Below are 14,750 nucleotides of genomic sequence, written 5' to 3' on the forward strand. Positions count from 1 at the left end.
CATATACTGTCTCTATAATATAATTAGTCACTTTAAAGCAAAAGCAAACAATGGAAAGCAGTGTTTTGTGTCATAACAATGCACACGGCAATACAAGCAGTTTGTTAGAAGGCAGGGGTCGTTCCGTCTCCATAACCACTTGAATAAAACCAGAACTCTCGGATATAATTAAAACAAGTTAGTGTTAATGGTCGAATAATTAAATTGTTCTAAGTTGGTAAATATTTAAATGCGCTCGAGTTTATAAACTATTAAGATCAAAATAACATCTACCGTCTTTGCCTTCATTGTAACAATTCACCAACATACTGCTTTCATTAAAGATATCTCAGAAGGAGTAGCAATAATTCCGAATTTATGTAGAACATTTGAACAACATAAACAAATTCAAGTACATTGTAAGGTTAATTTACAAATGAAATAACTTGTTTATGATGTTGAAATTTTTCAGTTCAGTTTAAAAAAAGCCAGTTTATTTTTCTTTAGTTATATCAAGTTTTTAACAGTTGATACAGATAGTGGTTTTATCCAAGTGGCGACAGATTCAAAAATGTGGTAACATCGACACACCTAAACACCAGGGTAGGAGCCGACTGCTGACGCGCCACTGCCGGTCTAAAATAAAACACGACGTCATTGGGACATAGTCAGGGAACACTGGGATGATGGGGAACAATTTCACGACGTTTAACATACATCGATGACTGGCTGTCTGTCATTAAATCAAAATTAAAAATTCATGTAATCATCTTAACTAATTAATAATTTGTAGAGTAATGAAGACAACCAGCTCTGATAACCAAACAATTGTAATCGATAAATTTCAACAAAATTTAAAGATTTCAACAAAATTTGAAAAGTCGTATAAATTTTGCACATGGGAAGTAATATATTAAAGTTTGAAATATAAACATTAATATTATAAATATTTTAAAGGTATGTAATAAATTTTTTATAGAAAAGCTTCACGTGATCTATGGAGATGTATGTACATGACAAAGTTGCACAAAAAGATATGCACATGCCAAAGAAATGAACAAAAAACGAGATGAAAAATGGGGAAGACGATCATAGGGATTGAAAACCATACTTTGGGTAATCCAGGTCTATTCTAAACGTACATAGGAACGCTATACTACTAGAGAACAAGTTAAGCAAGTACTATCACCTAATTGAAATAAAAAAGCGAAATTAGGTGGTATTGACCTAACTTCTTCTCGAAACGATCACACGATAATGTCTAAAACCGAAAAACGGGTTGCTCATCAGCGTGCAGTAATGTATTTCACACTGATAAAATTGCAAAGTAATTTGGGGAAAGTCGGTCTAATCTAAGAGAGTAGGATGAGACAGATTAACTTGAAGCGTCAACAGAACAGAAAGACCTAATCGCACAGATTGGACAGAAGGGAGGCGCGACTACTTGGCCATTGTCGGCGTTGTTGTAACGGTATTAACTTTGCTTCGTTCGGTTTCTCAACTGAGCATCTGGCCCAGCAAGGAGTGCGCAGGCGTCGCTTGTGAAGGGTCGTCGTCGGCGCACGCGGCTGCTCTGGATCTCTCCTATCCCTGCGTTAGACACAATCAATGGCGACGACGCGACGTCATGCCCATTCAAGAAATCCTAGAATTCTTTTGTGGTATTAAACCTTTTGTGATCCCTAACAAAAACAATGGAGCAGGATGACGAAGGACACGGCGATATTGGAGCATACGATAGAAAACGATTAAATTTGTATATTGAATAGAAATTTCGCGTGGCTTCAAAGTTCATTTCAATTGTTTGTCAATTCACATTCTTCTTCGTAGTCGTATTCCTCATGGGTGAGGGACGTGGTCATTACGTGGAATGAAACACACACAACAACTTTCTTGGCATTATTAATGGAGTGGTTTGCCATTGTCTTCTCCATTTCACACACAAATTCAACACAATAATAATCAACCAGTGTGCAGGTTTCCTCATGATGTTTTCCTTCACCGGAAGCAAGTGGTAGTCGATGAAAACTACTATATATGAGGCAGATTTATATACAAACTCATGTGGCACGAGTAGGATTCGAACCTGGGACCTTTCGATCCACAGGTGTCTTAACCATTACACCACCACCGTTTCCAATTGTTCCAATCCTAACAAATTCACATGTTTGTTAGGATTTGTTCGTAACAAAAGTTCAAATTTGGAATGGGAAACTAGTCTGATTTATTGTTTACCTATGCTAAATGCCTAGACTATTATAACCAGATAATTAGTATTCATTATGTTAGAAGTTTCGTGATAGTGTAAATTCTAAGATGAGAAGTCAGAATATTGATTGAAATTTGACTAAATTACTGTTAAATTACTGTGGATGCATGTTTTAAATATGGTTACATTTCTTGTACACGCAAGCAGATGTTTATTTATTAAATTTTGAATGTGACTAAACTACATGGAAAACAACACCTCACTTCCTTTTTATTTAAAAATGCAGACGAGTTAAAACAAAGTGTTCGGTAACTTTTATACAAAATTTAGCATTACTTGATACAATTTTAAAAGCGTCTGTTTAATCGTATCGTATCATAGAATATGTTGAATTGTTGATAGAGAGAAAAATAAGAACTAGAAGGAAAACACAATTTCCGTTATTATCTAAAATGTAATAGAATTTCCCTATGAAAATATCACCCTTCCATATATTGCAATGGTAATCTAAATTTGAAAATGTTTGTTGGATTGGATCAATTAAAAAAACAATTATACTTGACAGGAATAATTGTGACAAACCAAAAGTTAAAATAATCAATTAAGAATCGACAATTATAAAGTTTCTAATCTATATTTATGTTCAATAATAAAAATTTGATCTTAGTATTTGAGTTAAAATATAAGCCAACTAGCAAAATAACAAGGATCTTCATAATTCAGCGCTTGTCTTTTATAACACCCCGATTTTACAATTTTAAGGACCTGACCTTTACAATTATGAGTAAACCCACTCTTATTTTCATTGTCGCTTAAATTACACCTACTTAAGAGGTGCTTAAGGTAACTTGACTTGTAATGGAAACAGCCAAATTGCTGGTACGAAGGGGACAAAATTTGACATTACATTGTAATGAGGGTTTGAGTGGCCATAAATTTTTCAAGGGCAAATTCCCTTATAAAGATGCAAAGTTGGGCTAAAAGCGAGATAGCAAATGGGGTATAAACTATTCTATGTCTCTTTCATTATACAAATGTTAATGCAAGCCCTAATATTGAGATAACAAAAGTTGTTTACATAGGATTCAAGTAATTTATAACAGGTTTAAAATCTTAAAATGTCAAGTCCATTGGACTGCCCAGGTTTTTTAAATTCAATTCATAGGTGAAGAATTATTTTGTAGTACTGGATTCGTCTTGGGTCTTCGCTCCCGTGGGATATTCGGGATAAAAAGTACTTACTCAGGAACTTTTTCACGTCATATTTTAAAATTTATAATAATATTTAAAAAGCCACAAGGGCACTTTACTACTCCTTAGTCATTAGACGAACGGCTTAAGCCCTAATAATAATATAGGTAAATGTATATATATATATATAAATAATTAATATTATAAATGCGAAAGTTTTTGAGGATGTATGTTTGTTACTTTTTCACGCAAAATCTACTGGACGTATTGTGAAATTTGGTACACGAATAGAATATAACCTGGAATAACACATATGGTAATTTTTATACCGATATTCCCACGCGGCGCAGCTAAATAAAGAAGATAATAAGTATATTAATTAGCTTCATGCCCACTGTTCGCTGTCAGTAAAACTGTTGCCTTATTTTCTCTCATTAATTACACAGGAATTTGCTTTACGCCACTGATTAAGGAATCTGCTCTAATTTGCCTTTCTTTTCAACAGCTTGGTTCTTAAAATCTTTTGTTTTATCATTCCTTTGAATTTTTATTCTCTTTGTAAGAATATTATCACAATATGAACTGTCTTCTATATAAAATAAATGTTAAAGAAACGACTTTTAGAACGAGAGACTGTGTAGAAAGGAAAGTAATCTGGAATCGCACAACTGGTCCAAGAAACGAAGATTTTGTAACAGACCTAATTTTAGAAGTTTCCATGTAAATCAGATCAACTTTTATTAGAATCGTACTACATGTACTGTGACTGCGTCCAATTTAAAATTTGTAAACGTATCCTGATACACGTCACCAATTGTTACACAAATAGAAAAGCTCCGATATCGCCACATGAAAAAGGAAAATGAAACAGAACGTAAAAGTATTGGGATAAGCAATGAGAGAGCATTTAAAGGGGCTTTGGCACAAAACAAAATTGATGGTCTAAGTGAGTTTATGAATAATATTCATGGTCACGGTGTAAACATACAGACGGCTACGCATCTGAAACATACAAGTTATATAAGATCGTCTAATACATTTGGAGATTCACAGCTTGTTTGATATAGTGGCAGATAGATAGATAAACTCTTTATTGCACCATTCACAGAAGAGTTATAAAAGTCACAACAAGATATTCAAACATAATGAGTGCAAAGGCAGTTATATGGTATTTTTCAATAAAGGCTCTGTGTAGATTATTGTTCTTCATCAGCGCTTTGGTAGTCGGCAATAGACTTAGATTTAAATAATTTTTTTATGTCAATTAGTGACGTATCTGATGCTAAGTTAAATAAATAACTTTGAATAATTGAATTGTAATTAATACAGTTGAATGGCAACGCTCCTTTGTGTACACCACTAACAATTGCGCATCAAAATAAAAGTATAAAATCGAACTAGCTTTACGAAATTTCGTTTATAAATAAATTACTTGAGTTTAGATAGCATAACATTTTATTAAATTAAACTAGGTAGCCAATCCCGCCAAGTTATATCAAACAGCCGTTATTAGTAACTTAAAATATTTGATATAGGTATATCATCGCGAATTATATCTAAATTAAGAAATATTTAATTAAACACAATACATACTTGGTCTCGTCTATGTAAACAGCTTCGAGCACTTTGGCGGCATACTGTAAGTTTTTTTGGAGTGTCTCTGCTGATATTTCACCTCGGTTTAATTGTCTTAAAAGATAGCGTAATCTGTAAAGAAAGAAACAATATGGTTAGTACATAATATAATGGCATAAATAGAGGGCAAAAGGATGTTTATTAAAATCGCTATGTGTCTGTCTGTAAGTTTTCTTCTTTAACCACGCAACGGATTTTGATGCACTATATATTCACAGTTATTTTAGATATTTTATCAGACGGTTTATATAGGCCTATAAGACCGTGCCAGGCCAGACCAAGGCCAGGAAAATAAACATGTTTATTTAATTCTCATCAGTAAAGAAAATAATAGGAATATTTGAAAACCTAAACTTTTCTGGACCACTACAATAACCTTACTTATTATACCTATAACTTTCAAAATAAAATACACGCGGTTAAACGGTAAGCCACGTATAGGGTATAAAGTATGCAAATTCTAATATAATCGACTTTAAAATTCATTGCATTCACGGAAATTCTCGCACGTATGTGATTACACGAACCGACCATTTTGCTGCACCGCTGATAAAGTACAGTCGACTGCAGGTCATGTTTCCCAGCGTGGACCTTTATGCGACTGTTGTAGCGGCGAAAATTTATAGACTACTTTTGGATGTACACCATATAACACAAATACTATAAACATTAGTTGAATATTAGTTTTTATCACTACGGTTATAAGGTTTGTAATGAGCCAGCTTGATTTGCAGATGACTGTACTTAGCGTCGTGACTGCATTTGCATCTGAATATCACAAAGTCACTCCTAGACTCAATGGAACTTGATTTACGATTGATTAAATGTTTAAAGCTGAATCGGGTTTTCAACCTTTCTACTTTTTTCTCATAAATTATTTATATCGTTAGGTCCTCATCGAAGCCCCACGGGAACCTGAATCCCCTAGTGCTTTTCTGGCATGAAAGGTAGTATATGTATGCGGAATTTCAAAAAAATTAATGATATTTTTTTTTTAATTTCGCAGGATAAGTGTGCTTATGAAAGCACACTTATCTATCTCTTAGCAAAAAAATAGAAGACAATTTCCAGTAGTTCGACTAGTAAGAGAACTTGGTAGGATTATTGGTAAATTTAACTTTCCTTGATATACACTCCTGTAGAAATTTTGAAAAGACGACTTATGATTTCTAAAAGATATGGCATTATCAAACACTATAACCTTTACACAAATTAGTTATACTTTAGACAAGATTTGAAAATAGCAAATTCAATTGCGATTTCAACCACAAAATTGGATATTCATTTAATTCCAGAAAGCGTTAAAAAAAAGCTCTTAGACTCAGCGAGGCGACTGAGCGTGGAGATCGATCTTGTCTGGATACTGAAGCAATTGAATGAAAATATCCATCTCATTCAATTGTTTCATAGGAACTTTTTGCACAGATCTTAATTTCTTTTTTAACAAGACCTAGGGTGAGTAGCTTCGACGTTAAATATGCCTGCGCGCCGCCGTGTCGTTTACACAAAATGGCGTTAAAGTTAACGTCAAAGTTGACTGGTGCAACGCATTATGAAAGTATTTTCTTCTGACTTACGAAAACAAAAATTGTGGAAGAAGTAATCATACTAGCGCCATGTAGTGTTTTATAGCAAAGTTTATTAGCATTTACCTATATTAGAATAAGTAGAGGTTTTTCGCAAAACCCACGGGAACAATAGTTTTATTTCGGAGTGAAAAAAAAAACTATTGTTCCCTATTACTCCTAATTATAAGTATATGCGAAATTTTAAGAAATGGTTGAGTAGATAACGCGTGAAGAGTGAACAAACAAACAAATTTACTTTCGCATTTCTAATATTAGTTGGGATAAAACAGATTGTACAGGAAGAAAAATGAAATCTGAATAGAGGTAGGGTTGACATAAAATCCATAGCTAGTTAGTTACGGCAGCTGAAAGGCGAATCGCCAGTGAACTGTGAGGCGCGTCAGGCAGCGTTTGATCTGCGTTCATTGATTCAGCGTACGTGTTCTACCGGAACGACTACAGTGAAATATAAAAGATATTAGCTGCTTCCTGCAGTTCTGCCCACGGAAATATCGGGTGCCTTTGTCATATAAACTTTCACCCCATTTCTGGTTTCTGAGGGTGAACATTTGAAAAAGTAACCTATGTTTTAACTTTGATTTGTTACTATAGCTTATGCATTCCAAATTTCATGAAAGATTAATTACACTAACATAACATCGCGTTATTACAAAACGTTATGCTATCAAAATATCGGAGTAAGGTGTTCGGTATAACAAAAATCGCAATATAAAGTTTCGAAGACACATTGAGAATCCTAAATCATTCCTACGAGAGTGACGAGGTCCTCGGGCTGTCTATTAGGCGAATTTACATGCGGTTTTTACCAATAGATAAAGTGATTCCTGGGGAAGGTTTAGGGGTATAATTTATTATTTTTACCTGAGCGAAGATGGGCTAGTAATACGATAAAACAAATAATGTGATATAAATCTAATTTAATTATAAACTAAACTCTGCGCAATTAAACTCCGCTAATGGGTAAGAAACTAACTTTATATCGGCTAGCTTCACAATTAGGATAATTGCTATTTGTTGGGACCAAGCCAGTTGGAAGTTCACTTTTATAATTTACAATTCTTTAGTGATCACGCAAGCATCAATTTTATTTACTATAAACATATATAGGAGGCATTATTTGGTGTACACGAGTTTAGCATTTTGTCTACTAACATCGTTAGTCGGCTTTACAACTTGTAATTTGAAACAAACGGTAGTATTATATATATTATGGTCAATTTTTTAAACTTTCTTTCATTCGCCGCACTATACATCATCATCATCATTTTCAGCCTAAATCGACCCACTGCTGGGTTATAGGCCTACCTTTGTTAGCGTCACTTCCTACGGCCTTATGCCAGTCTCATCAATCGCTTTTCCGTGATCCAAACAATTGCATCTTACCATTGGGCTTGTGTAATATTATAAGAAAAACATGGGTAAGTTGTTTCAATGTATATATATTTTCGAATTACATTTGTGGAATGTTTGATATTTGAATTTATTGAATTTATTTTCATTGGTAATGGATTCACTCTTAGCGTTCCTATTTTATTCTTGTTCATATATTTAGTTTTGATTTATGGAGATATATTTTTATGTTTTACTTTCTCTCTGGGCAAAGTTCAATCTAAATCATATCATATACGTTTATTTACATCATAGAAAAATATTCATTTATCAAAATTCATCCTTTCCTTGTTCTTGTGCAACATTTATGGGCAAATATCATTTGTGTCGTGTAACCTAATCGAGTAAATGTTTTACATGGCTGGCAATTGTTATGTTTGTGTTGACACGAGGAGTGATGCCGGAAATGAGTCGATAAGGCGCTACATAATATTCATGAGCTCAATGTCGCAGTGGTTAGTGCGCTCGGCCTGATATACAGGGTGACTTTTTATACAACCAGACTATTATTATAAAGAGGTAAGCATTTTTATGTTTGAGGCGGGTAATGTCCGAAACCACCGAAACATTCTTTCACCATAGAAAGGTACATTATCCAAGATTGCTATAGGCTATATTTTATCTCATAATTCCCACGGGAGCGAAGCCCCGGGTAACATCTAGTTCGCAATATTTTATCTAGATGCTCAGTCCATGATTCTGAACAACTTTTAGTATGGGAGTTACTTCGAAATCGCGAAAAAAAATCAGCTGTTTCTATTATACACAGCTGTTTCTATTATCGCAATTATCGGTCATTGAGTGAAAAAAATATGTCAATCTCCACGGGCAAGAAGAAACAAAATACTCTGAAACAATATAGTATGTTGTGGTGCACAATTTCGAATGTGAGTAAAAATCCGTTTCCCGTGGGATTTTCAGGAAATCCCTTCTTAGTGCTCCCCTAAACTGTCCTAGGAAACTACACACCAAATTTCAGCTTTCTACGCCCAGCAGTTTCGGCTGTGTGCTGTCTGTCAGTCAGTCAGTCACTTAGTAACTCTTGCGTTTTTATATTTATAGAAGATGACAATTAGGCTTATGCTCAGCAGTGGACGTAATATGCTGAACAATTAGACCGAAGCCAAGTCATTGGGCAAACGATAACATTAATTCAATATTCCTTATTACTGTAGTATATACATATTATTGTAGGTAAAATTTGACCTAGAAGCTATAGGCCAAAAAGCACTAAAGGTCCTACTTACTGATTGATAAATGTTATTATAATTTGAACGATTTTTTAAATAATAAACTCAGACACAAATTTAGTTACTTTTTTATTTTTATTTATTCATGAAAACATTAAAGATTTACATAATCAGCTAAACTGTAAAACAGTTTGTTGGCAGTTGTTCTTGTATGTATCAAAGAAATACAGGTTATTAAGCTCTAAATCTATTCGATTTGATTCTGCTCCCATTAAAATTTTCATAGACGGTGAAACATGAAAGATTAAGTTTTTCATTTAACACCACATTGTAAAAAAAAAATTAACTCATGTTCTTGCTAATAAATAATGTTTGTCTTTAGATTGATTCGTCATTTTATGATCGGGCTTACTCCCCTGGGTTATAAGGACCATTTAAATACAGGTTTTATAACAAATAGTTCTCACCTAAGTGCGGCTTTGTCGCAGGCATCGGGCGTGTCGACGGCGGGCAAGTGTTCAGTGTCTAAGTCGAGTTGGTCCAGCTGTTCGTCGGTGGGTGTCGAACAACTTTCTGTCTTTCCCCTGCTTGAGGAGCGACGCACGATCGTGAGAGCGCCTTGTTCTGGGGACAAAAATGTACGAGTTATAGAAAAATGTATTTTGTAGAGTTGTTTATACGGTCTACGCATTTCGGTGTTTAGCCGTAACATGACATAGGCTCTATTAGGGTTTTACCCGAGCTAAACGTTAGTTTACTAATAAGACTTATCACGAAAAAATAAAAAAGGGTATTATACTATATATTATATTATATAAAGTTTGGGTAGGGTAAGATAATCAAACAGCGCACAGACAACAAGGGAACTAAACATTCAATCAATCGATGTGCAGCATATAGGGTGAATTGCGCTGTCAATTTTACATTGCTGTAACGTACGCGCAGTTAACGTTTAGACAAAATGGCGTACTTTGCGTTTTTCTGCGCACGTTAAAGTTAACGTCAAATTTGACGTTGCGACCCACTCTTAGATCGTGTAATATTCCTTGCAATGTTTTCCTTTGTCGAAAGCCGATGTCAGTTTATAGGTTATGGTTGTTCTTCTAGTTATTTATGTGTTCCTTATACATAGAAAAATTCAGCAGAGGCTTTAAAATAATAATAAAATAAATTTTGGGCGCCAAATCAACCAGTTTAATAAGAAATCAACCTAGGTAAATATCTGGCTTCAATTCGAACTTTGGAATCTTAAAAACTACATCCATACATTTTGGCAATTTTCCCGAAGGTTTATGAACATCGTGTGAAGACGGGCCGGGTAACTAATGTAGAATATAACTTCGAAAACCATTGCTTTATAAAAATTACAATATTCATGTTTACTCAAAGTAAACAGCATCAAAGCACAAATTACATTACAAATGCATGCAACGCACAAATGAAGAGTTTCAACCGTGTAATCAATTTACAATTGGTTGAGCTCTGTGTACGGAATGAACGAACTGTTTATTCGTTCGTTCACTCCTTTTTGTTTTACGAGATGTTTTCATGTGATTCAATATTGTTTACTTTATTTATCATATTGCATGTTTTTTTTTATAAATGCATACCTATATATAAGATTATTATTACTTAATTTGGATTTGACAATTAGTAACTTTAATAATAATGAAAATATGGAAATCATTGTAATCTTAAAAAGCATGTCACTTCAATACGCTAAAAGTCTCTCTCAGTTTGTTAAAAAATGTTAATACATATTTTTAGAATTTTCAATCATGGAATATTAATAATTATTACCTAACTATTTAAGATCTAGAACGTTCATTTTCAAGCACATAGGGTATACTAACAGGTTCAGGTTCATTTACTGAATCATTTCGAGCTCTAGAAAGAACTTTTTCAGTTCATTATAAAAAAAAAACAAAAACCTCTCGTTCGTTCCGAGTGAACAAATGAACATTCCACTCGTTTCATTCATTGCTTTTGAAATAGGAACGTGCTTTTAGAACCCATTGATTTTACTTCGTTTCGACCACATTTAGTTACTCTACATCTTTATGCGGAGGTAATACGGGCTAGTTTGCAATGATTTTTAGTATTTGTGTATATAATTATGTATATATTTGACTAGCGGTCCACTTCGGATTCGCTCGGGTAAAACCATAATAAATTATACACTTAAACGAAGGTTTACATATTTAACATATGGTTTACATCAAAGAAGTTCTTTAAATGTAAACCATACAAAAATCATCATAAGATAGAATAAAACTAATATTATCTATAGATTAATTTGTCTATTCCGTATTTGAGTGTATAGCGTTCGTACAGACAGACGTGACAGGGAGACTCTTATTTATATTGTGTAAGGATATAATCTATATTGAATGATTATAACGACTCTTTTATGTTTAATGTGTTATCACTACTAGTTCTCATACAAATTTTATTAAAATCGATTTATCTATAAGGTGGAAAAACAAGCAAAATATTTTATGAACACCAAACGATCTGTAGAGTGTTCTAGAAAGTTTAGTTAGAACAGCATTATCAAAGTGTTTATATTCATTTATTCATACAATTCCTCCAGATTTTTTCTCATAATATTGAAGAAAAAATACTAAAGAAGCAATGTGATCCTGTAAGGGTTAACATTTATTTCATTCTGAGGCACGGAACCCTAAAAAAGACAATTGCTCAATTTGAAACAGGATTTTTCACGTGGTCGATCGTTGAATCAATTTTGCTCGATTCGTCCTGTTCTATTTTCGTCATATTTTTTTTTAAGAAATCGCTTTTATGGAAATATAGAAGAAGGAAAATTCTCGTATTCGTTTATCTTCGAAGTCACGTGTCAACTCTTCACGTGTTCAGTGTCAAGTCTGTCCGCTTTTCGTAAGTTATTACCGGCGAATAACATGAATAAAAATAACATTAAGTAAATGCTTTTTTAAAATAGCCTTCTCTAGTATATTGCTGGCTGGTGACTATTTTGACCAAAGTTTGAGTTTGGCCGTACAAAAAGGAAATGTCGCCAGCCTTCTGGGAACTTTACCGCACGACGACGGCGATTTAGTTTCAATTTTTTATTTAAATTAATTTAGTATTTTTTATTTTAGTTTTAATTTTTAATTTTAACTTATAGTAATTATGTCGTATCTTTAGTTGTATATTTAAATATATTATGTTAGCATATTATATAAAACTTCTCTAGTTGTTATATAATTTTTATGTTTAACGCTAATAGGCATAAATATTTTGTGGATTATAATTTTGTACAGACCATTAACCTTACAATGCATACATTTTCTTTTGATTATAATCTGTTTCGTGTTATTAAATAAAATAAAAAATATCGTGATTTTATTTTACTTACGATGTGATTAATGAACTGTCAAGTATTAAATTTACATGAAAAGTTTTGCAAATTTTGACTAATTATCAACCGTAAATGTTGGATCTACCAAGATTAAGTTCCAAGCTTCATAGATCCAGAGTTAAAAATCATCAATCCATTTAAGAACGGGTCCTTGTCGATGGTGTAGTTCCTATAACTACTCCTTTCCTTGGCATTACCTCTCTATAAGACGCGACCTTTGACTTTCTTTTTCCCCCCTTTCTTTTATATAAGAGTTCACGAAACGTTATTGAAAAAACTTTTTAACAGTTCTTTCAGTTCAGTTCGCAACATTTTATTAAGTACGAATTCAGATACAAATTAAAAAAAATGATGTAAATTTTATTTATGCCTTATAACGTTATTGAACGAAATCGATATGAAATCGTTCTTAGGTATGTATATTAGTCGAAAAAGTTACGAAAAAATCGGTATCCGAAATCTCGTTTATACAATCAAAGAAACTCAAAGCACTTTTTCACTTCAAATTTTATATTATATAGTAATTTCTCAAAATGCTACAAATTACTACAGTACTAATTAAGTAATAGTTGACAATGTATGTTTGTTTTTGTTTTGTAAATATAAGTTGGTTTGTTTATACTTTTGTCGCTTCATGTTTCTTCATTATGTATTTTTACCTCTTGAATATATTAATTGAATTGAAAATTGAATTACTTGAATTGAGATAGATTAGGCAAGGCAAAGCAAGGTCAATTTATCGCCACATCGGCTTTTTCTAATTTAATCTTTCTTCCTATGTCTTCGGGGACCATACAAATACGCTATTAATACAAAGAGCTCTCAGTCTCTGTCACGGCATAACGAGATCATCATCCAACATCATTTTCTGCCATTGAGAAGCTCCCACTTTTTTGAAGACGGTTAAATAAATACATAAGAAATAAAATAAAATGCCTTTATTTCAGGCATGACCAATTCTGATAGCAATACAAAATCTTAAATTAATTAGGTTAAAAGACAAAAAATAAATTACAGCGCAAAGGCCAGTGTACATCAAGTGTTTATTGTGCAGTCTACCTTACAATCACATAGAAAAAAGGCATACGTAATTACGCATGCACGTTTTGAAGGGGGCATAGCGCTGAACCGTGTGTACCAGCAATAAGCCATCATTCATCTGGGAGTAGTTTTTGAATAGATTGAATGAGAAAATGTAATTTTAGATACAATGACTTTGGAAACCTCAAATTTTTGTCATCTCGTTTTCATTTTGTACTCGTAAGACAGATGATAAGGCTGTAGGCAGGTGCATAGAAAATCCTTATCCGTCCATATAAATAACGTTCTCGGGTAGATGATGATTATGACGATTGTCACCTGACAGAATTGACAGGAGCAGCAAAAAAATAATCCCGCGTGCCTATTTCATTTAAGAAAATAAATAAATAAATAATAAATATATTACGACAAAATCACACAGATTGAGCTGGCCCCAAAGTAAGTGTTATGGCATACTAACTCAACGATACTATATTTTTATAACAAATACGTATATAGATAAACCATTCAAGACCCGAGCCGATCCGAAAAAGATCATTTTCCAACATGACCCGACCGGGGTTCGAACCCGGGACCTCTCGGTTCAGAGGCAAGCACTTTACCACTACGCCACCGAGGACGATATAAAAAATAGGAAAATAGAATACCCCTAACAAGATAGAACTCAATGCAGTCACAGACTTGATGCAAAATGTCGTCTATTATATCTGCCTGGGAATATTTGCTTGTTTTGTTGACCTTACTCCGTTGCCATGACGTCCAGAGGGCCGTGGTTCCTGATATTGCTTTCTCTTGGTTAAATTACATCAGTTATTTGCTTTCATAAGGAGCGGTATCGTGGAACGCGATAGTATAATATTTTTAATATAAATTTGGCTTTAGGATTTAGGAGTCACGGCAATTGTTTATCATTTGCTGTTGACTTATTTATTATTGCTGTTGCCGTTAAATGTAATGGACCGTTGTATTCATAAACGTAAGTACTAAAAGACGTTTTAAAAAAATACGTTAAATCTAAAAGAAACGAAACAGCTCATTGCATATTTTAATTAATTTTGATAATTCATCACCATTTTATTCCATTTAACAATAAAACGTTGTGTCGGAAATTAAAAATATTTTACGTCAAATACAGAATAAGCAAT

The 14,750-nt window shown here is 33.4% G+C and overlaps 1 protein-coding gene across 21 annotated transcripts in view; it reads right to left on the reverse strand.

Moving 5' to 3' along the window:
- Positions 1 to 14,750, reverse strand: part of Pde1c (Phosphodiesterase 1c) — a 305,826-nt gene that overhangs the window by 22,335 nt on the left and 268,741 nt on the right. For 18 of the 21 annotated variants that reach the window (XM_053744341.1, XM_053744357.1, XM_053744349.2 and 15 more), the window contains 4 exons: positions 9,650 to 9,806; positions 4,973 to 5,086; positions 1,459 to 1,569; positions 571 to 615 (listed from right to left, as the gene is read on the reverse strand). In XM_053744341.1, coding sequence (XP_053600316.1) covers positions 571 to 615; positions 1,459 to 1,569; positions 4,973 to 5,086; positions 9,650 to 9,806 — 427 coding nt within the window. The remainder of the gene's footprint in view (positions 1 to 570; positions 616 to 1,458; positions 1,570 to 4,972; positions 5,087 to 9,649; positions 9,807 to 14,750) is intronic. The other 3 variants (XM_064436228.1, XM_064436220.1, XM_064436242.1) reach the window with 3 other exon arrangements.

This window comes from Plodia interpunctella, chromosome 1 (assembly GCF_027563975.2).
Source record: "Plodia interpunctella isolate USDA-ARS_2022_Savannah chromosome 1, ilPloInte3.2, whole genome shotgun sequence".
Lineage (NCBI taxonomy): Eukaryota > Metazoa > Arthropoda > Insecta > Lepidoptera > Pyralidae > Plodia > Plodia interpunctella.